General features: G+C 38.7%; 1 protein-coding gene across 1 annotated transcript in view; it reads left to right on the forward strand.

The window, feature by feature from the left end:
• Window positions 1-9,333: 9,333 nt before the first annotated feature.
• LOC139728956 (uncharacterized) overlaps window positions 9,334-13,543 on the forward strand; it is an 80,272-nt gene continuing 76,062 nt past the window's right edge. Inside the window, exon 1 of the mRNA XM_071639886.1 lies at window positions 9,334-9,474. Coding sequence (XP_071495987.1) covers window positions 9,345-9,474 — 130 coding nt within the window. The 5' untranslated portion in view covers window positions 9,334-9,344. The remainder of the gene's footprint in view (window positions 9,475-13,543) is intronic.

Genomic DNA, 13,543 nt, shown 5'->3' on the forward strand with positions numbered 1-13,543 from the left:
GCTTCACATATCTCTTTCTACCAAACCTCCCCCCCCCCATCTCTTACATGTATATCTGTCTTAATTTGTTTTCTCCTTTGTGCGTGTACAATGTATCTCTCTCTTTTAATCTCTCCTTGAAGGGATCATATAGTTTTGGTTGAGACCTAATTTCAGGTTTCTAACATTTTTTGGTGAGATAATGAGAAACCTCTTATGAAATATGAAAGAGCATGTAATTACATGAGGAATTCAACATTTATTTGATGAAAATTGGTTTTGAAGTGGCTAGGATATCCAAAACAGAGCCATTCTGATAAGTGTGGGACCCACACTTTATTAAGATCGCTTTGTTTTACTTTGTTTTTGGATGTTTCAGTCATGCCAAACCCGAATTTCATCAAATAAACTTTGAAATCCCCTTAAAATGGTATGCTCTGTACTATTTCATAAGTGTTTTCTTGGTATCTCGCAAAAAGTTAAAAGCCCAATTCTCATCTTCACCAATACTGTAGTATCCCTTTAAAAGTATGTGTATAAATACAACATATATTTCTCTTTTACGTCTTTTCTCTTTTAGTCTAATTCTCTCTCTTTCTCTCATTTCTATCCATCTGCCAATCTAGCTCATGTGATGTCAGTATTCTAGGTGTAAAGATATTTGGATAAGAGAGAGAATTAACGCTAACAAAAGGCTAACATACTGATGAACAGAAGAGATAAGACACCCCACCCCGGCTGTAGGACAATTAAAGTTCAGATTCGGGATTTGGCAGTGTTAAGGCAGAGTCCCAAAATAAACTGGCATGGCTGAGCCAGTGGAGGTTTACTGGGCAGGCTTTCAAACAACTCTCTGAATCACAGGGATGTTTCCTAATCTGGCAACGCAAAAAAAAAAAAAAAGAGTTAAGTAACATTTTTTGAAGGGCAGCATTGTCGTTGCAGTTGTCTGCGTGTCTGCACTACACAATTCAAACAGTCTTTCTGCTTTTCCTTGGATTCAACATGTATAGAAACAAAGAAGAACAAGATGAGCGGGAAGGAGAGATCGTTCTCGTTGCTAGGCAACAGGATGCGTGGAGGAGCTTCGTGCGTAGAAGGCAGGAAGAAAGCAAGGTTGCAATTATCGGTTTCGAGAAGCAAAGAAGAAGGGCTCCGCCATGAGAGAAAGAGAACCAAAAAAAAAAGAGAAAGATATAAGACGAGCGAGCATCCATTGTCATTGGGGAGATCATGACAAATCGTTAACTTGGAGAGTTTTCGTCATCATCGCCCCGGCCCATTGTCATCCCGTTGACCTTGCGCGACTCTTGGCTCCCGTTAACGTGCTCGACAGCTCCTCTGGTGGTGCGCATTTTAGTCTACTGTCAAGCACAGTCATCAAGTGCTAATGCCTGGTTGTGGGTTTTCTTGGAAGCCGCCCAAAGAAGTAGTTCAAACGTTTACTCTTCATTGGCCCATCATTTCACAATCGGCCGATATAAAAGAAACCTCAACGAAAACAGTAGGTCACATAGGACGTAAAAAGAAGAAATGGAAATACAATCACATTTTGGAAGTCCAAAAATATCCATTCTTACAGTGTAAATAGCACATTGAATACATCTAGTTTCTGTAAATTTGTTTGTTTGTTTGTTTGTTGTATTTCTCTTCACTTTTCCATGCCCACTTTATTGGGATTATGTACAAATTAGGATTTGAAACCCATTCAAAACCAAAATTGAGTAGTGTCTGTAGGAGTAGTGTGATTGCTATTAACCCGTTGAGGACGAATCCCGAGTATACTGGGGCAAGTGTCTATGGGAAAAGCGTGTTATAGCAAAATCAGTTCTTCCTCAACGAGTTAAACTGGAGAAGGAAAAATAATGCTCTCTTAGGCCCTGTGCTCTCTGTTTCCTTGCTTTTTGTGTTGTTTTCTTTTCTTTCTGAAAAGATTAATCTGATTGGAATATCAACTGGATAAAAGTTGATTTTGCCACAGTCAGTTGTAACTTGACTGCTTGATGAGACTTTCGTCTTCTTTCTTTTTTTCTTTTTTTTGCTTCTGGCTTGTTCAGCTGTCATTTGGAAGATTCTTACATTTATCTTCAGACTATTATAGGATGATTTTGTAGCATGATGGCAAGAGTCAAACTTAAAGGACAAGTTCACCTTCATAGACATGTGGGTTGAGTGAATGCAGCAATATTAGTAGAACACATCAGTGAGAGTTTGAGGAAAATCAGACAATCCGTTAAAAAGTTAGGAATTTTTGAAGTTTCTGCTCAGTCACGGCTGGATGAAAAGACTACTATAGCTTGTGATGTCACATGAGTACAACGATATAAAGAAAGAATAGAGAAAATTCAACATATTTCCATTTTTCTCGCATAACAAAATAACACTCGACTTCTTTCTTTCAGAAGGCAGGGGGAATAATATTACCCTTAACATACGTCAGTAGCAAGTCGGAGAACTGTGCACTTTATTCAAAAAGTAAAGTTTTGTGAAATTCTCTTTTTATTTTCCTTACACTTGTATATAGTTGTACGCATGTGACATCATACACTGAAGTAGTCTTCTCTTCCAGCAGTGACTGCGCAGATACTTAAAATATTCGTAACTTTTGAACGGATTGTCAAATTTTCCCCAAACTTTCACTGATGTGTTCTACTAATATTGCTGCATTCTCTCAATCCTTATGTATATGAAGGTGGACCTGTCCTTTAATACTCCAAAGAGATGTTGTTCAGGAATTGACAAGCAAGACTTTCCAGGAATTCCTGTCTATAGCTGGCAGCAGCTGTGAAATGGAAGGATTGCTTCTCTCGCCAAAAGAAAAATTGTGATACCCTGACAATCGATTGATTGCAGCGATTCATCTGTCTCCTTTCGATACTGGTCACTGCAAAACTTTCTCATGTCGTCTTATGTTTCGAGAACGTGTTTAGAGCGAACGCATGTTGTGACTTGCGGAGTGTTCTCAACACAGGAACGAGTGTGCCGCTGAGTGCAAAGTCTGACGGAAGACTTGATTCGGTTTGCTTTCGGACTTGCAGAAGTTACTCTTATTAGCTCTGAAGATATTTATATCAACACGTTTATAAACAAGTTCTTCTGCCAGTCCGAAAAGGCTCTGTGATATGGGTTGTTCTCTAAGCTGTTAGCCCAATTTTCTTTTACAAATGAGTGCTACTACCATTTAAGGGAGAGATCAACATCTGATGGAGATGATCTATTAATAGCAATTGACAGGTTACAAGCAAGGGCTCACAGAAATACTTTTTTTTTTCCGACAAAAAGTTGATGCGTGGACATACGGATCTCTCTTGGGCAGTTATCTCGCATTGATTGGAGAGTGGCAGCCTCCGAAAGTGCGGGGATCTAACGAGATCTCAATTTGACATGTGACCTTGTCACCACCGACTGCGCCGTTTGGGAGGGGGGGGGGCGAAGCTCATCCTTTGTTATGGTCTGTGTCTGAGGGTTGTCCTTAGCCATCGAGAAGGGCTTATACTGGGGGGGGGGGGGATGCAATGCTGTTTTGGTCACAAGAAGTCCAAAAGGGTTGTATACCTCCATGGTTACAAGTTATCCTATGAGAGAAACTTCCTCTGTAACACAGGACTTTGGAATGAAAGCAAAGACTATATAGTTATACAAATAATGTGAACAACCTCCCCCCCCCCCCCCCCCCCCCCCCACAGGAGGAAAAAACTACCGGGTGAAAAATGTTTGACGTAAGACTTGTCAGAGATACGGATTCAGATCCAAGTTTTTAACAATTATGACACAGCCACATTGCATGCAACCTATGTGGCTCTTGACGTCTCCCTGGCTGGTTCTTTGCAGCTTAGAACAATGAAGTCAAAGGTACAAAAGGCAAAATGTATGGGATAGATGCCACAGATTTTGGGATTAGATCAAAGTTTTTGATAATTTGGACACTGCCACGCACATTTTCTTTTTGCCGCCTAGAGTTTGTGGCACTTTTAGATCCCTAATGATGTTAGCGTGCTATCCAAATTTGTTGGCTTGTGACACAGGTTCCATAAATTGTCATCCCACATACCTGAGCACCCAAAATCCATAAGATTTTGGATTTGTGAAGAGTTGTATTGCTTTCTCTTGTCCCTGTCCACATGTCTGTCTGTCTCTCTCTCTTTTTTATGAAAAAAAAGTACTAGAAACACTTAGAGACCGCAGACCTCCGCCAAGCCAGCAACTTCCCAATGAAGCCTTTTGTTTACATTAGCAGCTTCCAGTTGCACGGCGCCTTGCCCGAGCAGAGCATGCGCTTTAGTGCATGTATGTAAACCTCCAATGCACGCAGCTTGAAACTCCTAAGTTCATTGACCTTATATGCCAAAAGTTTAAAAATCCTTCAAAAATCCATAAAAATTCCCTGATCGCTATTGAATTTAATCATCTGTTTCTTGTGTCATTATTGACTTTTCCTGCAAGTTTCAGTCCCATCCGTTGACAACTTTCTGAGTTATTTTGCAAAAAGACAAACCAACGCCCATGATCACTTAACCTCCTTCCTTGGCAGATTTAATTGGAGCACAGAACAAATTCTTCATGAATAAAATTGGTTGAGGAAAAGAAATCTGCTAGGAAATTTTCTATCTTCATAGGCTGGATTTACAAACTGAGATACAATTGTACTTTTGTAATGCATACCCAATGGGTTAGATGATTTTTGAAGAAGTTGTTCATATTTTTGAAGGTCACTGCACTTTTCTGAAGGGCCATTTTACAGTTCACCGAAATAGCAAGAATTTTAGAGCTATGAGAAGTTTTTGCTGGGAGCTTTGCCAAGTATTGACTCAAAGTCATGTGAGCTTCCCCCCTATGAATTGAATTTTCCACAGAAGTCACAAGTTCTCTTGCGACTTTTCAGTGCTTGCATGTTTTCTGTGCGCTTGAACGTTTTCCATGCGCTAGAATCCGGTACTGCAGATTCTTGTGCGTTGTTTTGCTCATGTGACAGCCGACATGACACTCCCTTTTGACCTTCGTAATCTTCCTGTAGCCCAAGCTGGGCTTGTGCAGGTGCATAGATACACGCCCCAAATACAGTTAGATATTTTAGGCATTGTGGTATTTTGATGAGAGCATGAAACAATGTCCTGAGTAAAATCTCACCCACCCGAGCAAACCGTGCAATTTGTCTAAGATGAGAATGGCTGTGGCGAACGAAGCTTATCACCTTCGAAGTTCTATCAGGAATGGAACGAAAAGAGCTGGAACAGATGAAATTAAAGAGTGTTATGTTTCCCTCTATCGATTTTTCTTGAAATTTCTGACTGTAACATTTTTGTTTACACATTCTTCCTTTTCTTCTCAGCCGTGGCCACTTCTTACATGTTTTTAAAAAGCATTTCCTGTCAGTGGTACTGTAAAAGTGGTTTCTTTCGTGTACAGATACTCTCGCGGTTTCCATTGGTGCCGACTTTTTCGCGTGTGTTTAAATTTGCGGTCAGCAAAGTCTGTGTGTGTGTTGACCATCAATACCGTCAATACCTGCAATGCGCGGAATTTTCGTGTGTGCGCAACAGCGTTGTAACAAGCGGCGAGTTCAAAACATTTCCTCGCGTGGTTAATTTCGTGCGACTTTTCAAAACATTTTCGCTTGATGTTAAATTCGCGGTTCAACCTCAAAACGCGAAAAGCGTGAAAATAAAACCACCGCGAAAGAAACCACTTTTACAGTATGGTAAATAATGATAAGTGACTTTCCCTTTTGATGCAACGTTTACGGCCATTAGAAAGTGGCAGTCAAAATTCCACAATGACGCAACAGCCGAGGTACATCATTACAAACTGTCCCAATACCATTTTGTGTATATTTAAAAGCAAACTCCTCTATTTTCAATGGGGGATTTATTCACTGCACTTAAATTTCTCAACTTCCCAACTGTAGTGAATTCAACCTCCTCTTTTTTTTTAATGTTTTCCTATGATATTTGATAAGCATATACAATTTACATGTATGAATTAGCACCAAAATGTAATATGACGTGCAATGTGCTATAAGAAGTTACCCCTATTACATCTGTATACACAGATTTTCTCTTACTTGTATTTGTGTGCAACGTGCGTGGTTCAGCGTCTTCATAGTAGCCCGTAACCTTATTCCTTCAAGATTCATAAGACTCCCTCGGTTGATGACGCGAGTTCACTGATACTATCATTCACACAGCTTTCATTCTCAAGTCTCTCGAACCAAGTTACGAGTCATATTCAACTTGCGATTCGGTCTGACTGCACCTCCACGTCATGAACTATTTCACGAAGAATCGTAATTTACCCTAATTACATTTTGTTTATAAAACATACCTTTTTAAAGAGAGAGAGAGAGAGAAGGAAGAAAAAAAAAAGGGGAAAACTATTTACCTCCTGTGCGACAAGATGAGTTTACATCATTCCGTCCACCTACACCTCTTGGCCGAGATTTTGAAACCCAGGGCAGGGGGTAATCCAGTTATGAATTGAGTTAAAGGGGCCAAGCAAGCTACCCAGGTCTCCTCAATGTCAACCGAGAGAGACAGGATAAGGGACCTAGCCCAAACTAAATCTGTTATGATTGCAGTATCCATGTGGCCTTTTCATTTCTCCATCTCTCTCTCTCTCGAGGAGAGATAGAGCGAGTGAGAAGTTTCTTCTCTGTCTTTAGTCATCCGGTGGTCTTGCCGTGCAGTTTAAAGCGTACCCCGTGGCAGATTTTATGATAAAACCTGTTCTGTTTAATGTTACAGCGGAACGAAGGTGATGTGTAAGGAATGTTGTCTGTAAAGAACAACATTCAGTGTTACAGCACAGAGAAATCAAAGGGGTAGAGAGAGAGAAGGAGAGAAAGGTGGAGAAATATCTAGAATAGGATTGAGAGATGGAGGAACTTGGAAGAAGAGAAAGAAGAAGAAGAAATGTGAAATTTGTGGTATATTTTGCAGTGTTTATATTTTCACAAATTTCATGATTAAACTGATATTTGCAGAATGGACAACTTGTGAAAATATTGCCTCCCGTACATCAACTGCATTTTAATATATTGTCCCCGAGGTGGGAAATCACTTATCATTCTTTTAAGGAGGGATGATATTTCTTTTTTTTTTTCCATCAATATGGTTCTCGATTGTTAATTCATCCACTTGCGAAATTGCTTTACAAGACCCAATATGCAAAATATTAGACTCGGGGGATATATGATATGTTTTTAATAAAGAAGCACTGATTCTCTGCCAATATTTCACTATCATGTTCAAGGAGCAGATTGAAATGTAGTTATTGATAAGTAGTTATTGATAAGTACAGCTTTTGCCTTACATTTCTAAAGAGGAACATTTCATGTTGTGTCCTTTTTTACAACAAATTTTTGGATTGTTTTGATTTATTTTGCCTTTTGTTTTTATTCAAAATATTATCAACTGATGATGTACCCCAACTCACTATTGGCCTGTTATATAAGAATAGTCTCACCATCTCGTTGTGTGTGTGTGTGTGTGTGTGTGTGTGCGAGCGTTTGTGCGTTTGTAAATTGTGACACATGTACATTGTATGTGAGTCAACACGCGCAATGAGTAAGCAGACCTGTTGCTTTTGTCAGATGTTAGGCCACCAAATCTCAGAAGGCAAGCCGACTCACACTGCGTGAACACTGCATACAGAAGGATCTTTGTATGCCCCATTCACATCTTCTTGAGATTTCAGCCATAAGTTGTGTCACCCGCATGGCAGATTCCCGTATGGCATTTTTAGGTTTTATATTTGTTTGTTTCCTTCTTTCAAACTCTTCTTTGTCCTGATATACATTCTGGTAAGTGACACATTCACTGAATGGGATTAGCTGCGGGCAAAGAATTGCATTTTAAACATTGACCAGCAAGTGACTTTTGTTTTTGTTTTTTTACAGCTGCATTTCTTAATTTAAAGCTGCAATGGCTCAGGGGCTAAGACTATAGACTTCTAATCACAAGGTTCTTGGTTCACATCCCCTTGGAGCAGCAGCAGCTCTACCCGTTATAGGCAAGGCAATTTTAACCTTCTTAGTCCATGGGCCAGGCCAGATATTGGTACCATCTGAGGTGGCAAAACCTTTTTGGTGTCATTTTGTTTGTCGGGCATAGATATGCTTATCAAGCTATGATAGCATTTCCAAATGAGTAGCTTAGTCATAATAAATGAATTTTCAACCAATTTGGTTTCGTTGTTATATCCCTATACTTCTGAATCGAAACTAACCGCTATACAAAGAAGAGCACTGTCTTCTGTATGTTCCATAGAGCTGTAAAATGCAGTTCTGTGGTATGTTCACAGGTGTTCTGTTGTAAACGCGGTGCGCTTAGTCTTTATTCAAGGCAGCGAAGGGAATATCCAAAGGTTATGATGTCCACAGCGCTTAGTCTTTATTCTAGACGGCAAAGGGAATATCCAAAGCGTATGATACAGTGTATATCCTTTTATCTAAAAAAATAACAACAACAAGAGAAGCAATTTCTTGTGAATTTTACCGTATTTTTCAATTATTTATCATTTTCCGGCGAAACTCTACGGTGAAAACGCTAATACCACGCCAATGTCTCTTTATTTCCATCCAACAATATAAGATAATGCAAAAAACAATAAACCGGTACACTACGATACATTATAATGAATAATATTGTAAATGAACAGAGTGATTTTTGTTTAAAACTGATGTATTTGTTGATAGGGTAGTATAAAAACAGTATAGATAATCCCTTTTATGAGGAACTTTAGATATGATAACTGCACATTGGTCTAGATAAAGACTAAGCGCACCGCGTGACAGCTGTGGACATCATAACCTTTTGGATATTCCCTTCGCTGCCTTGAATAAAGACTAAGTGCACCGCGTTTACAACAGAACACCTGTGGACATACAGAAGACAGTGCTCTTCTTTGTATAGCGGTTAGTTTCGATTCAGAAGTATAGGGATATAAAAACGAGACCAAATTGGTTAAAAAATCATTTATTATGACTAAGCTACTCATTTGGAAATGCTATCATTGCTTGATAAGCATATCTATGCCCGACAAACAAACTGACACCAAATAGGTTGTGCCACCTCAGATGGTACCAACAACCCATTTTTCGGGTCTTGGCCCATGGACTATCTTGCCTAGTAGGAACTTACAGCTGGTAGTCCCATGCTCACTTCCAGACAAGCATTCATTTCTTCCTTCTCCAGTGGTCGCATAAAGCAATCACCATAATTCCATTCAATTCGTGATTGGTCATTTAGCAATTTACCTCGGAAGCATATTAACAAGTTTCTCAGTTATTGATGATAATGTTGATGGATTTCCTTCTCTCTAATCTCGTTTCTCCTCTAACAGGGTGTGAGGATTGCGGTCAGACCCACATGGGCGACTGCCCCGTGCGCGGCCCCATCCTCAGGATCAGGGACAAACACCTGCCGAGTCGCGCCCGACTCACTCTACCTCAGTACCTCGTCCTCAAGGAAGTGGAGGTCAAAACGGGAAACCAACAAGGTAAGACCAAGCTCTTTCTGCCCCTTCAGTTGCCGTGGCAACTTCTACCATCTTCCTACCACTTTCTCCATTCCACCACTTCCTTCTTCTTCTTTCTCCTCCTCATCCTCAACTCTGCATCCTCTTCTCTCCTCTACCTTCTACGTCTTCCTTACTTCATTTCTTCTTTTTTGGTACACTGCAAAAAGTCTGGTGTTAAATATGAAACACCGAGCTGGTGTTAAATTTCCGGTGCTCATTCATGGTGTTAGATTAACACCTGCGGGTGTCATTTCAAAATTTAAAATTGTATTTTGAATAGTTTCTTAGTTACTGCACTTCTTGTTAATTTTGAACTTCAACAAGACGATAACGAATTTCCGATAAAGTACTTGATTTTTGAAAAACACATTTACACCACAGTAACACCAGTTGGTGTGGTCCCCTATTGAAGCTGGACGGGTGTTATATCATTGAAATTAACACCACCAATATCAAATGAACACCATGTGGTGTCATTATTGAATTAACTCCAGCGCAGTGTCAAAAATATCACCAGCCACAGTGTCAAATTAACACCACGAAGTGCTAGGCAAACACTTTTTAACACCGTCACAATACATTTTTAACACCTGTGGGTGTGGTCCTCTATTGAAGTTTGATCGGTGTTAGATTTAACACCCATGGTGTTAAATTTAACACCGATGTTTTTACAGTGTATCACTCTTTTTCTCTGGTCTTCTCTACTCCTCTTTTGGTTTTCTAGTTTGTGTGTTCTTCTTGTTCCCCAATCCACTTGTCTGCTTCTCTTCATCTCCCCTGTCCTTTTCTGGAATGAAGTGAGATGTATTCTTTCACAGCTAACTTTGGAGTGCTTAGTAAATGAGCATTTTAATTTGGCAGGTACAATGCATCTTTGTCACATATTATTGTCTACATCTCAGACAACACTTGTATGTGATTTTTGTGTCATTTTACAGTTTACAGTTAAACTATAGATTCAAAAAGATATCAAGTTGCCCCGTATGATGCATATTTTGTGCCTCATGTGGGTTTGATATCAAAATTTTAATTTTACCTTCTAATATGCTTGCCTGTGGATGCACCATCATTTTTTTTTACAATATTTATGTGTGTTTGTGTGTGTGTATGTGTGTCTGTATATGTGTGTGTATATTTGACTTGATAAAGCTCATACTTGAAAGTCATTTTGTTTGTGTTGTTTTATTTTTATTTTTATAAGAGCAGTAGATGTGTTCCATTGCATTTTTTTTTTTAACAGCAGACCTGTCAAATGCAGTATACCTCAAATGCACTGTTTACCATCATGCTACCATGAGTCTATGATATTCTGTCAATATAAAGCTATTAAAAAACAAATGGGGCTGAAAGTAAGTACTAAACATTTCAAATTGTTACAGTCTGTATATAACTGGATTTACCATATTCCGTTTTCCCTTAGACAGCAGTGTAAAAATAGATAATACAGCAACATTGAACACTTTACATTTAAACCAAGAATTGTGTTTGAACAACAAACAGCTATAATGCAAGAAATATCGGCCTACTCTACCTTCGGTGACACTAACAATTACCAGTAATAAATATTGTACCGAACAGATCCTGTCAAAGAAGACATTTTCGCGCAAGTAATTTTTTTCTACTCTGTCGGGTAAGATGAGTTCTGCCTATTCTTAATTCCACAGAATCAAAGTACAAAACAGCATTACATACAAAATGAAAAAAAGGGTTTTTTTTTTGTTGTTTTTGCACTAGTTTCATTATGCATGAAGTGTGCAAAGATTTCTACAGAGCAAAAATGTCCATTTTTTTTTTTCAGGGACACTCAACAAACTATGTACAGTAAAATGGTTTTTGGGACTGGATAGGTTAAAGGGAAGACGTGTTGGCGTGGATATTGATACAAAGCTCAATGCTACCACCTGCTGAGCAAAACTCGATCCTGAGCACAAGTGGAATATTTAGAACGGTAAATCAATCAGGTGACCAAATATTCAATACGTGAGACGTCAGCGCAGGCATATATATTTTCATATTCTATTTTATAAATTGTGTGGGTTTTTTTTTTCTTCAAATTTAGCTTATCCTGATTCTGTTGAGCCTCTTTATGAAACAAACAGTACAAAGGGGTACTTGTCTGTGTACAGGAATTAGTAGTCCAAAGGATATTGTTCTGGCTTGCCGCAATGGATGTGAATGCAAACGTGACATTTCTGCGGGCAGACATATGAATGTGTATTGAATAAGAAAATATGATTATCATGAACATTGTGAGAAGCCGTAGACATACACAATTTCTTTTAACCACAAACTTTCTTTCTCCCCTGATCTCTGTCTCCCTCTCTCTTTCTCTCTTTTCTCATTTGCATTTTACATTGTACCTTCTAAATTTGCATTTAATGTTATTGAATGTGGGTACATTATGCTCCTATATTTCCTATCCTCCCCCACCCCCAATATCAGTATACACACACATACATGTACACGCATGTACTTTTTCGTTTCTCTTTCTTTTTTTCGCAGTTAATCTCTCTCTCTCTTTCTCTCATATTTTCATCTTTCCCACTATATCTCTTATCTTTCTCTACAAAACAGCAATAAGCCGGGCAAATGTTGTGCTTTCCTGTTTTTGCTTGGGATACAAAGGCAATTGAAGCACATTCCGAAATGAATCACATTAGGAATTGGGCGCCATTCCCCCGACCATCTTTGCTGCTCTTGGCAGCCAGCCAAGTAACATTTACTTCTCAAGGGAGATGGTATGACATGAAAGAAGAGGGAGCCCAGTGACGGTTTTGACTACTTCTTTAAAGGAGACCTTCGGATGATTTTCAGACTTCTACATTTGAACAACGATAAATTAGTTATACCGAGTACAGAGTTTCAGAATCTATAGTGATTGGGGTGAAGAATAAGTATGTTTTCCAAATTTTTAATAAATCACAATGAACAAGGATGATGACATGGCAGCTTTACTGTAAGAATGGGTGAGTGGAGGGCTCAAGGAAGCAGAACAAAAGAAGAAAGCATGCATACATGTAAATTCTACACAGGTGAACTTGTTTCACAAGTAGTATTGTCATGAAAATACATCGCAACATTTCTAAAACATGTGAACCTCCTATGTCATCATCCTTGTTCAGTGTCATTCTTTTGAGTTTTTTCAAAGTACTGTTTTATCTGCACAAGGACCTCAATAAATTCCACAAATCTATGTATGGAACTGTCAATTTACACTGCATACTTTACGTACATGATGTGAAGTTATGAAAATCGTCTGGACTTCCCCTTTAATCTGCATTCACCAGCTTTGCTGCTTTGCTACTTTCTATTTCTGTTGCCTTCTTCCTTTGTCATTCTAAGCCAAGTTTCTGTCAGTGTATACCAAATTGGTGTCTCCTATAATACTTTCAAGCATGTTATACCCCATTCATTTCATGGTTTACTGCTCACAAGGCTAAATAAACACATTTTTTTTTCTATGCTCTGTCTTCATTAAGCTGAATCCAGAATTATATGGAATATAACATCTGCTAACTATTCAATCTTGAGAATGAGAACTTAAAAGTGACTCTAAATCGACAACTTACAGAAGAATATTACTGATTTTCCATACAATGTCAGTTTCCTTTGAAATGGATGTGTGCTTTTCGCCTGAAGTGCTCCCTTGCGTCAATACAGTATGTCATTGTTTTTCTACTATTCTCTGGGATAAGTTGATTTTAAATGGCATGATAACTCGCATCTCCTTCAAATCTTCAGCAATTGAATAGTTTTTTAATGGGTATGAAGGCTAACACCACTTTATTAGTACTTTTCATGAAGACGTCTTGGTGCCAAGAATGTAAGCTGTCTGTTGACACTCTTGAGACATAAAAAAAGAACTATTATATTACACTATTATTATTACATTATATTCATTGAGTTCATTTGAACTGTCCCACATAAAACAGCCATTTATACTAGTACAGTTTTCCCCCTCCATAGCCCCTTACTCTCTGCTTTGTTAATCTTTATCACATCTCCCTCCATAGCAAACAAATAAACAAAATAATCAACTAACAAAGAA

The sequence above is a fragment of the Diadema antillarum genome, unplaced genomic scaffold (assembly GCF_040938485.1).
Source record: "Diadema antillarum isolate AM-2024a unplaced genomic scaffold, OU_Dant_1.0 scf00000020, whole genome shotgun sequence".
NCBI lineage: Eukaryota > Metazoa > Echinodermata > Echinoidea > Diadematoida > Diadematidae > Diadema > Diadema antillarum.